The following is a 12,387-nucleotide window of genomic DNA, read 5'->3' on the forward strand; positions in this document are numbered from 1 at the left end:
CCAGTATGGCTTTATAAGTGAACAAATACTGACTGAGCCTACGAAAGGTCAAAGATGGCCAACCAGCCCTGGCACCTGCCTAAAGAATCTGCACCTTACCTTGATAAACCAACTCAATTTGCGTAACAGTAGTGGGTGGAAATGCACATAAAATAGCATTTTCTTTTGCCAATTTTCTGAAAATTTGGTCGAAATCTGAACTTCATATGGACGCAAACCCACCATTGTTTTGACTGAGACCCCTAACAGTAGAAGTGACTTGCTTTAAAATCATATTTGTAATCCTGACACTGAAGTTCATGTTGTTAGTATAAAAACAGATCAATCAAACTCACATATTTAGAAAATATGATTTTATTTTTTGCTAATGAATGCCTCTTTTCCAAACCAGTTATACTAATACCTCTCTTCAAATACAATAGCACCCGTAATTTCGTATTCTATGATACAAGTTCACATTTAATACCTCGAGAGCTAAGTGCGTTAGTTGCTACCTGAAGAAAGTCTAACACAGGACTGAAGAACCAACAGAAACACTGTCTGACTCTGACTCTGAGGTGATCTATTGCCAGCAAAGAGAGGCAGCACTCTGTGCCATGACTGAAGAAAGAGCCTCTTTCACTCGGACCCTCGCATTGAAATTACAGCAGGAGATGAGCCTACGACCGTGTCCGCCTCTCAGAGTCTAGTCCAGCTCTCCGCAGTCTGTGATAGTGATCTTCTTGGAGGTTCGCCCGGTCCGTGAACCGAAGGACTCTATTTTCTTGACCACGTCCATTCCCTCCTTGACGCTGCCAAAGACAACATGCTTGCCATCCAGCCTGGATGAAGAAAGAAGAGGATTATTATCACTGCCCCCAGACTGAGAGACAATCCATGATGCACCCAGCAGGGTTTGACTCACGGCGCACTGTTGGGTGATGTCGCTATTTCTGCAATGATTCTGCCATCATTCAAATCCTCATGGATCCTTTTTTTTTTGCTTCCATGTCAAAACATTACAAGAATTCACAGCTTCCAGCAATAATTATATTCCCAGCAGTGTGGGGGAAAAACCTCTGAAACAGCATTTCAACAATAACTGGACATCACTGACTACATATTTAAAAAGTTACAATAACAAACGCCATCCAAAGGCAGCAGAATTTTATACCAAAGCTATTTAACTGAAAGGAATCTCTGGGACAGATTTCTATTTTAAAAACACTGTATATATATTAAAAAACACTTTCTGTGTAGCTGAGGTGAGTAGAGACTCTGACACAACACAACATGCTGATATCTGGACTGTAAAGATTGTGGCGGTGAATTTGACTGCTTTTATGATTGGGTCCTCCCGGGGAATAGGGTTGGGTCGATTTTGGTTTGCGAATCTGGTCCAGTGTACGAGCTTTAACCTGTTTAATTTTATGCAAACTGGCTGAACCTGTGTTGGTCATTATGACACATTCAGGCAAATTAAAACGCAGCTCACATCAGAAACCTGTGCCGACTGCGTCATGGTGCAAAATCCAACTTGTACTGCATTAATTAAAAGCTATATGACAATGTGATTGACATAATATTATGTTTGTTTATAAAGGAGCCACAAGCGTCTGACAGGCTGTGAGCAATCTGTTGCCAAGCCAAGCATGGCAACACAAGATCAAATTACAGCAGAGGTGGGAGGAGGAACTGGTCACACGTTGTGTTGTTTACTAGAAAGTTTGTGTGTTTTTTGGGGGGACGAGACGAGACGTGGCCGTAGGGGTGTGCCATTTATCTTTCAGGATAATACCGGTATAATTTTTAATATAATAAGAAAAATTAATGTGGTGATACTAACAATATTTCAACTTGTTGTCATATTGATGTCGTATGTTATGCACGGAAACAACAAGCATGGCTGAGAGGAAAATTATAACCGACTCAGCGGTGGTTCCAGAAAGAGGAGTAGCTTCAGTAGTGTGGAATAAACTGTGGCGTCCTGAATGTTTTATGAACAGCCCCGTACTTCTCACACTCTTTTAGCGAGTTACCGCTCAGAGGGAACTCAGTCAGCGGCTCCTCTGGCAGCAGCATGCGCTCTCTGTGTTGTCAAGTGATTTTAACCTAAACCTTTGGTAGCGTAAACCAAAATGACGCTCGCAGCTCAACAAAAACTACATATATGTGAATGTGTGATAGCTGTGGTATCATAACAGCCTGTCACAGGTTACAGCGTGATGATTAGAGGAGAAATGGCAGAGCATAAAGGTCCAGGTGGAAAAAAACAACTCAGTCATTTAGGATTTTACTAAAAGACGGAAATCATCTGTTGATTTATATATTTAGACCCCAGGGGACATTTGTTGTATTTGGGAGCTGTTTAAATGTGTAATGTGTGGTAGATTTTATTTTGTTCAACTATTAATATTGTATACAGAACCTGAATCTCACTCTGAGTTACTGCTGTTGTTCACAAATTAAAGAAATGAGATCATTTTTGTTTTTACTGAATATTTGAAGGCAAACTGTAAAACTAGATCACTTGTTTTGTTGCAATTCTGTGTTCTTCAATTAATAAAATGCGAGTTAAAAGTTGTTGACAGTTTGCAAAAAGGGAGAATATCCTTTCACTTGAGTATTCAGTATAGTACATATCTGTTTTTGTTCAGGTTCGCTCATTGTACAGGGTCTTCATGTTTCCAGACAACAACTGATCAGAGCTCTGTACCAACTGTAACTGAATAAATCAGCACATACCACTCTGTTTTTTCGGTGCAGATGAAGAACTGGGATCCGTTGGTGTTGGGTCCAGCGTTGGCCATAGACAAGATACCTACAATGCAACAAATAAAAAGGTATCATTTTGAAACATGTCACGCTTTAGCTTAAAGGAACACTTCACCCACACAATGACTGTTTGTATATCTAGCAGTCATTCGGTGATAGCTTGAATTTGGAAAGAATTTTTTTTCCTCGCATGCCTCCACAGAGAACAGTGAACATATTGATTTATTGATTAATTGGGGACTATGTTTTAATTAATCTTAATTTTGAATTGACTTTTTCTCTGAGACGTGCCACTAAAACATGTGACAAATATTGGAAAAAACTGAAATCTTATTTAAATTTGAAGTGATCTTTTATTAATCAATTTATTTTGTTTGGATGACTTTGTTTTATCCCCCTCTGTACTGTGACAAACAGAAAAGACTTAAGTGCAGGACAGCTCCCTCCTTCACCCAGGCTTCCCATGAATCAAAGTCATGGCTCACAGGGATTTTTGTGACGTTTAAGGACAATCATGGACAAAAAGGATTCACAGTCCTTGGTGCTTCAATGTAACCCTGCTTCTTTTCAGTTTTTGTTTTACACAATGTCCTTGCCTGTTGTCCTTGGGTTTGTCTGTTCTGTTCTTATAAAAACTCTAAAAATTAAGTATGAAAAAAAGACACTCACTCACACCACTGGTGCAGTATAATCCAAGTCTCATTTATCTAGTCGAATGCTCAGTACAGCCCTCTTCAAAGCCAAGCAAAGGTATTTAAATGAAAATGCATGTGTTTGGGAAATACAGCGCATTCGACTTCAAGAATTAGTCTTGGCTTATATTGCACAAGTTGTGTGCGAGTTTGTAAACAGATTTTTTTATACAGTTTGCTGCTGTTAAACGAGGTCCCCAGTCAGTCAGTCAGTAAATCGATATGTCCGCCATTTTCCGTGGAGGCCTGTGAGAAAAACAATGTGCTCTTGACAAATCTCAAGCTAACACAGCGTGACTAACTGATTTGCTAACGGCCGTTTTGTGGGTGAAGTATTCCTTTAAAGTAAGTAAACATGTCTGCAGAGCTTTCTGTCAGTTCAGCTACACAGAGACATACGTACAAAACTCATTTTGACACGTCACAGTAGGAAAAGCTCTGATGTAAATAATACAACAAATGATGACTGACTTCCATAAGCTGCTTCAGCTGCTACTAGTGTCAGAGTCCTGGTGTTGTGCACACTGCTGGCTCATTGGGACACCAAATATTAGGGCTGGGCGATATAACAACTATGTACGATATATCAATATATTTTCAAGCAAGATACAAATTTAAACAAAGATTTTTTATGTTTCCAAACTACAATAAACTTAGGCCTGTTTGATACTTTTATACTCATGTTATAGTTTTGTGTCCTGTGCTACAAACCTTTAAACCTCCGTAGCTCCAGCGCTGTGTGCAGAGACGTTAACGTACAGCCCTGCTATCTATTTTATATCATTTTTAATTTACACGTTGTGCAGCTGTATATTTTCAAACAGGGGGAAAAAAATATCTGTCTTTGCATTTTAGTTTAATCACAATCTGTTCTTATAAAAGTGCTCGTGACGTCTCAAATGACGCTTTGACTTGCAAGTGAAAACATGCAGCCCATTTTGTAGAAAATACAGAAATATATATCGTGTATCACCAGTAAGCCTGTAAATACAGATAAATAGAGATATGAATTTTAGCCCGTATCGCCCAGGCCTACGATATTTTGGTGAATTTATCTTGTTGCATTATGTCAATTTCTCCTACCAGGACACTTTAATAGAAAAATCCATTAATATTTTTAGTAAGGCCTTTGCTTTTCCACTATAACAAGTCAAAATGTCTGTTTTAAAAAGGCATACTGATCATCTTATATCAGGTCATTCAAACACTTGCTGCCACCTAGTGGTGAAAACAAAGAAGACAAGCCATGTTATGCATTATTTCCATTGAATTACATTGTTAGTTCCCTTCTTTCAAAGATAAAATAGTGCACTGACAGCAGTCATGGCTTTTGCATGATTCTAAACATTTCATCAACATGTTAAATAAATAATCTCATCCTGGTGTTTCTTTGATTTTGGCTCAGGACAAAAATCTAATAGATTTTTCAGCATGGTTTCCAAAACCTCCTGAAAATCACCAGCTGATCCGTCTGCCACAAACGCTGCAGCTCTTCAAGTGTGATGCTAGGAGCATTTGCACTGTCTTGTGTAGTGTCACACTGCCCTGTGTTTCCCACTGAGCTGTTAAATCTCGTAATACTCCGACGTGATTAAATCGCCTGTGTTGACGCTGCAGTTTGTGCTGCTCTGCCCTTTCTGTTGCATCAAAGGAAATACTGAGTTTGAATATTAATGGACGAACTCCCCCTGAACGTATGGAAGAAAACAGGGAATTCACTCTGCAAAGTATCCGTGGAGAATTTATCAAATTTGCTGGGACTGGTTGCACAAAACACCTGTGACTCAAGGATCAATTTCTCCTTAACTGGGGGACTTACACAGTTGCACAGAATCCCTTAAAAGGTTTCCTTGAAAGAGATTTTACAGTGCTAAAAGTTTCCGTGGAGATTGTTGGTTTGCTTGGACTCACGCTAAAGTGCCTGTTACCATCTCAGTTAGATGGTGAAAAAACAGCAAAAGAAAAGAAGACAAGAAAACCATATCAGTCAGAGGAGGAAAAGATTATACTTTTGGAGGAAAACAATCATAGAAAGCACATACTACCAAGTAAAGCTGACCCCCACATACCAGAAGACGACTGTAGGAAGAAACTGCGACAAAAATTATTTCGGTCAAATCCTAAGTGTAAAATCAGAAGCGTATCAATCGTGTTCACCTTGCCACAGAAAACTCTTCTCGGGGTGTGTTTTCATTTATCACCATATACTCGGGCATATTGCAGTTAAGATAAAGTCAGAGGTACCTTAAGTTTTTTTTTTTTTACCTTGCTTTGTTTGCTCAGGTTTTTTGTGCAACAGTCTAGGTCTTTGCGTAAGACAAAGACAAGGAGAAAACCATGAATACGTCATATTTATTTAAATAAGTCAATATTTTAAGAAAACCTTAAGGGTGTTTTGTGCAACCAAATTTATTTTGAGGACACCTTAACTAGGACTTTGAGTACAAGCTTTACTTTAGGTGCTTTGTGTAACTGTCAGCATATATACAGTATGTGATTATTACCAGGTCCAGTGTGCTGCAGCTTGAAGTTCTCATCAGGAAACTTCCATCCATAGATCGACTTCCCTCCCGTCCCATTGTGGTTGGTGAAGTCTCCACCCTGATAAAATACCACATCACTGTCATCACACTGTAAAAGCTGTGGGGCTGGACGACAAAAGGGACACAAAGGAGGAACAAAACAAAAAAGCCTACCTGGCACATGAACCGAGGGATCACCCTGTGGAAAATGGATCCCTTGTAACCAAAGCCATGTTCGCCCGTGCACAGCGCTCTGAAGTTCTCTGCGAGAAAGATTTGGGTCAGGTCAACACAGGTCGGGGGTTTCCTCAAGCAGGAACACCAAGATCCCTGAATGCACGACTAAAGTTTCTCTAGTAAAGATTTTTTTTGTATTTCTCTTTAGGGCTCCGTATCAAACATCAATACCTTTTTGGACTAACCAAAATGTGTCCAAAGCATCAGGTATCAAATACTGTACTAGTCTAAGTACTGAAAGCGGTTTCCGTACATTTTCAGAATTTTTCCATGATTTTTCAAGGACTTGCACTACTTGCCTCCCTTTTTTTTTTTAAACATATCACATTGAAACTCTATCCAAACATAAGCCCTTCTAGCTGGCACACATGGAGGGCTACATTAACATCACCAGTTTCAGAAAATAAATTTGCTGTTATGTTACAGAGCGTTGAAGGTTATCTATAGAAGACTGCTGGAACAATTTCATTATATACAACAAAATTCCATGACTTTTCCAGATCTGGAAAATGTGATATTTAAATTCCATGACTTTTCCAGGTTTTCCACGACTGTAGGAACCCTGTAAAAAGGTGGCACTGAACGTCTAGTCAGATTCAAAATTTTGATAACTGCTTTCTTTGATCAGGTGGTTCGTAACTAAAATAAAAACCGTTCACATTTTACACAACACTCTTGTAAGACAAATTTTAGCCTCATGTCTGAGAGCTTTGGATTCTTTGTGAAAGTAAAGAAGGGTTTTTTTTGTAGAAAAATGTTAAGATTTTTCAAAATAAGGTGCCAAAAACATATAATTGTGGCACTGATACCAAAAGTCAGGCACTATATTTGCTGTATCTCAGAGTTTCATACAACACCAAGCTGTGGTCTGTCTGACGTGTGATGAACGTCAAGTCTGGTGTCACAAATAAGCTTTAGTGTTAGTAAATAAATCTTTCTGCATGACTAAATACAGAGTTCATACACATTCTCTGTATAATTTCCAGACCATATTTGACATCTGAGTACAAACAACTAGACTTTTTTTTTAATGTAAACTAATTATTTTAAAATCCACCTTTAAGCAGGTATATTACACTGATTATTTATGCTGTGTTGTGTTGTGTTATGCTCTGAAATAATAATCAGATGCTTTACAGCTAGGATCTGTAGCTCATACGAATCAGTTATGACGTTACATATCCAGACCTGGAAAACACTCAAATCAAATTCCATAGATTTCCATACTGTGTAGGAGCATTGTGAATAAAAGTCCAAAAGGAATAACAGTGACAGATTTGTCAGAGTCTCTTTATCTTAACACAGTCCTGCTTCAATCCTCATATGAGTTACTGACAGCAGAATGATCTGTAAATGAAGTCACACTTAATGAAATTACTTCCTCATATGTCACATGATATTTTGGGAACAATATTGAGGGTGCATGTTGAATTTTACTGCTGTACACAAGAGTGTTTCTAAGCTTAGAGGACAATCAGGGATTAGCCTGGAGCACTGTCACAGGCACTATTTTTGGTAAACAACCCCTGTTTTAATGCTTATTTAAACATGCTGGTACCTTATATTAAAAGTAAAACATTGCTGTGAATTAATTTAGTTTAAATGTGATAAATGTTATAAATGGTTGACAGGCCACCCAGCACCCTGTCACAGGCCATATGCTTCATACTCTGTAAAATTAAAGTCAGCTTTTCATGAGCTCAGTCAGCAGCCATTATCAGCTTTGTCGTGATGCATTTCTGAGCTATAGTTTTCTTTAAGTTGTCAAAGTGTGAAGTCCATAATGACCAAGCTTGACAGTGTTTGTCTCGGGTTTACTGCAGAGGCAAAGTGAAGCTTCATAAAACAGAAATACCCAATTACAGGACTTGTACTGACCTGCTGTCTTTGGCACAATTTCAGCGTTGAGCTGCAAGAGAAAACCAAAAAGCCTCAGGGTCAGTGTGAACAGTGTGAACAGGTTGTTCTCTGAAAAACAGCCCATCAGTGAACCTGTCCTGACAGGACACGAGACGGTCTATAGGGAGTTTAGCTGCTGTAGTTTTAATGTCCATTCACAAACAAACATGAATAAACTGAAAGTGAAGCCATGCAGACGTGTGTACCATCTCACCTCAAAGGTTATCCTGCCGAGAGGTTGGTTATCTGCGGAGACATCAAAGTAAACCGTCGGGTTTTTGTTGGCAGCCACGGGGCCGTTGCTGTAGAGGCGCGCGGCGGTGAACGCCAGCGAACAGAACTTTATCCGGTTTGATAAAACAAACATTGTCAAAGAAAACGCGGCTTAGAGGACACACGCAGGACAGCAGTGAGCAGGAGTCACGCTCTGCACGCTTGGGTAACTGAGAGGAGGAAGTTTTTCTACAGCAACCGGAAGTACTTTTTCTCCGAGCGGTGCCGGTTATAATCTCGCGAGATTTACAGTTAACGTTAGTTTCACGGCACATTGTGTAAAATGGAAAAAGTAATATTCTTTTTTGTTCAGTTAATTTTACAATCGGAAAAATTACACATTCACAAGAAAAGATGAGCGGACTCTAATTCGGATTTTATTTATTCATTCATTTATTTATCTATTTATTTATTTATTTTATCATCAAAAAATATCATGATATGGTTACACAATAAGAGGCTTTAAGAATATGACGAAAAATAAAACTAATGATGTGTTTGACAAATTTTACATTAACTGATGATACATTACTCTGGATCTGTATTACTTTTTTGTATTCTTTTTTTCTCTCTCTGTAGGCTGTATATGTACCCCTGGTATGGACATTTCTGTATGTACGTAATCTACGTCTCCTAAACATGTTAAACATATTAAATGAATAAATCAAAGCGTTGTTAATTTTTATTCTTAAAAATATAATTAGAATGCATGCTATAAAATATAACAAATTAATTAGTCAGAGGGCAAAACCGGAGTTGGGATTGTTTTTTTTGTTTTGTTTTTTAAATCAAGCACTATAACAATGTGGCACCAAAATAAGAGACCTTAAAAAGTAATTAAAACTAATTATGTATTTGCCAAGTTTCATATGAACTAATGATACATTTCTCTAGATTTGTATTATTATTATTTTCTTAATTTTATTTTTTATTCATATATATATGTATATATATATATATATATATATATATATATATATATATATATATATATATATATATATACATATTTGGACAGTTTTATATGTAAATAATGTTAATATGCTTTTATTTCTTATATTAAGAATTTCTATTTTTATTCTTAAAAATATAATCATCATATAAATAGCACACATCTATAAGAATGAATGTAATAAAATATAATAAAATTTTAAAAAAAGTACAAGGTCATCAGAAAACGACACTTGACTTTTTTTTTTTTTTTTTAATTAATAACTACAGCAATGTGGCACCAAAATAAGAGACCTTTAGAAAAAAAGGCAATTAAAACAAATTTGTGTTTCAGAAGTTTCTTGTGAACTGATTTTTTCTCTTTATTTTTTCTTTATTTTTTTTTTATTTTTTTTATTTTAATTTTAATTTTCTTTTTTTTTCTCTGTATATCTGCATGTGGTATGGACAGTTTAATATGTAAATAACGATAATGTACCTTTGTTTCTTAAATTATGAAATGTAAAAACAAAATCACTGAAGTTAATGTTAATTTTTATTCTTAAAAATATAATCAGCATATAAGTTGCACACAGCTGCAAAGAATGCCTCCAATGAAATATGAAAAAAAAAAAAATTGACAGAGACATCAGAAGTCATCAACATCCTGCACCACAGTGGCTTTTCTTTTAAATGTCAGGGACTTAAACTCACTGATGCTTGTTTGTCATTTGAGTGGAAACTATCAGTGTTGTTTACCTTTTGCAAAAACCAACCAGACAGTTGGTTTCACAGAACTTGCTGCTTGCTACAGCTTTACTTACTGAGTCCAAAGTGGTTGCTGTGGTGCTGACGATTGTATGTAGCTGCTAATGTGCATGAGGTGGTTGCCGGTGATACAGCCTGATGTACGGCAGTGATACTCAAGGAGTGATACCCCATAGAGGGCCAAATCTGGCCCTCTATGGGGTATCACTCCTTGCTGGGTGGCCCACTGACCACTTTCTAATTCATAATGACAATACACTGATTCACACTGGGATGTTTTTTTTGTACTTAAATGTAAATAAGGTGCCAGAGTGAATAAAAAAGCATCAATATAGATCATGTTCATCAAATAAGAGGTCTAATGGCTAATCCTAGAAATGTCCTTGTGTACACCTGACCTGTGCAGGGTTGCTGTGACTGAATTTGCGTCTTGGTAAAGACGAGTGACAACAGATGTGCTGGTGCGTCATTTTCCATATGACTTCTAGATTCAAGAAACGTTCCTGAACCACAAACTATTATTGTTGCTAACATGTCAGAGACATTAGACGTCCTCACATCGACTCATAGATGACTTACCAACACTTGCCTTACATCAGCTGTGAAATGCTTGTGGGAGGGTGAAGACACTCCCAAAGTTAAAATGTGGCTTGACTGCAATGTGAATGCTCTGAGGTGGAGACGATTAGATATATTAGAAGTGATCAGTGATGTAACACACATGGGTTGACCAACATCTTCTGTCTTTTCAAAAACGGGTGGTAATTACAAAAACGCCTGCCTGAAGAAAATATTACGGACACTCAGCACCCATTTTGGATTAGAAGTGACACTGTGACGACCCCTCCACTCCACTAGGTGTGCCTATTTTCCTGGCTGTTCTCTTTTGTTGTGGGTTAAGGCAGAAGGTCGTCGTTGACATCATGACATCATTAAACAAAGCTGCTTACATAAACCCAAAGTAGCAACAACAGCCTACCTACCAAACTCATCTGTCTCAACAAAACCAGACACCAGCTGAATCAAATCACTTCATCAGCACATGCAACCAAGCATGATTGTCCACTGCAAGGGAAGTGTTATAAAACATTAATGTATGATATGTTTGAGGAAAATTCTTTGTGATATGTTTCTTATATCCCATTTATTTAAAGGGGCAGTGTGTACAATTCAGGGGGATTTAGTGACATCTAGTGGTGAGGATTGGAAATTGCAACTAGCTGAATTAGAATTATCCACAGAGGTCTCTTCCTCTCCAAAACTAGACTCACAAGTCAGTCTTTAGACGCTTTGCTAAACTAAAGACTGATGACTTTCTCCCTGATTTTGTGTTTAGATGGGCGGATACAATTTCAGAGTTTAAAAAAACTCCCTACGTTGCAGAATCAATAGTAAATTCTGTGTGCACGTTTAGCTGGGCTAACCGTTAGCTGTTAGCCCTGTTAGCCGTTAGCAGTGTCTGTAATAGGTAATAACTCATTAAACGGTCTGTGAAAAAAATATCTTTTCCAGCGGATATCTTAGTTACAACATGATTGAGCTAGCAAAGCAGTTTTGTGTTGCTATGTGTGGTATTTATTCAGTTTTGGGAAATCACGATGTCTAGAAAGCATCAGTGGCTGCAGCTGACAGGGACAGCTAACACTAGCAGCAAAGATAACATCAGGACGTCATCTGTTAAAAGCCTCCCGTTGTCGGATACGACATGAAACTACTCCAGTTAGCTCAATAATGTTGTAATTAAGACATCCGCTAGAAAAAATATTTTCTTCATGGATGAGCACACGTTTGATAAAACGGAGTTAAATCTCTCGGCATCCATTTTCAAGCTCTCTGTGTGTTTGTTTCCTTGAGGACGAGAAAAGGAGGAGCGCACATTTCAGAGAAGGCGTGTCCTTTTCAAAAATGCAAGAGGCGTTGCTTTGTTGCCGGCCGTTTTCGTCGGTGTGTTAAACACACTTTAGAAAGGAGTGTCCCCAGACTATCAGAAGGCGGAGATCTCTGTTTGTCTTGTGGCGAGACTACTCCAAAACAAACAGACCCTGTAGAAACACTGAATAAAGCAGTTTCCTCATGGAACTAGCATTACTGCTGCATGCATCAGTCAAGTTTCTCTTACAGTTCACACCCATGTCTGAAAACATGGATGATTCACAGACATCTTCAGCCCGGCAGCACAGAAGATCTGTACACTCAGCTCAGTTTCAAGGTGAACACCCAAGATTAGAGTCACCCATTCGGTATCTGACTAAATGTCTCCCCTTCTGTTCCTCAGATATGACGATGAGTAACGGCCAGAAAAGTGTTACTGC

The 12,387-nt window shown here is 38.0% G+C and overlaps 1 protein-coding gene across 1 annotated transcript; it reads right to left on the minus strand.

The window, feature by feature from the left end:
* Window positions 1–338: 338 nt before the first annotated feature.
* Window positions 339–8,567, minus strand: ppifb (peptidylprolyl isomerase Fb). The gene is made up of 6 exons (XM_033612326.2): window positions 8,319–8,567; window positions 8,084–8,114; window positions 6,143–6,231; window positions 5,951–6,047; window positions 2,725–2,800; window positions 339–821 (listed from the first exon to the last, which is right to left on the minus strand). The coding sequence occupies exons 1-6, from the start codon at window positions 8,469–8,471 to the stop codon at window positions 686–688; spliced, it is 582 nt and encodes a 193-aa protein (XP_033468217.1). The 5' UTR covers window positions 8,472–8,567; the 3' UTR covers window positions 339–685.
* Between the last annotated feature and the right edge of the window lie 3,820 nt (window positions 8,568–12,387).

Source organism: Epinephelus lanceolatus, chromosome 21 (assembly GCF_041903045.1).
Source record: "Epinephelus lanceolatus isolate andai-2023 chromosome 21, ASM4190304v1, whole genome shotgun sequence".
NCBI lineage: Eukaryota > Metazoa > Chordata > Actinopteri > Perciformes > Serranidae > Epinephelus > Epinephelus lanceolatus.

Bases quoted from the DNA above. Each gene is read 5' to 3' on its own strand.
- ppifb (XM_033612326.2), bottom strand. From the start codon at position 8,471: ATGTTTGTTTTATCAAACCGGATAAAGTTCTGTTCGCTGGCGTTCACC. The intron at 6,048-6,142 runs GTAGGCTTTTTT...GTATTTTATCAG, and splicing joins TCCCTCGGTTCATGTGCCAG to GGTGGAGACTTCACCAACCA. The intron at 822-2,724 runs GTATGTGCTGAT...TTCTTCATCCAG, and splicing joins TGCACCGAAAAAACAGAGTG to GCTGGATGGCAAGCATGTTG.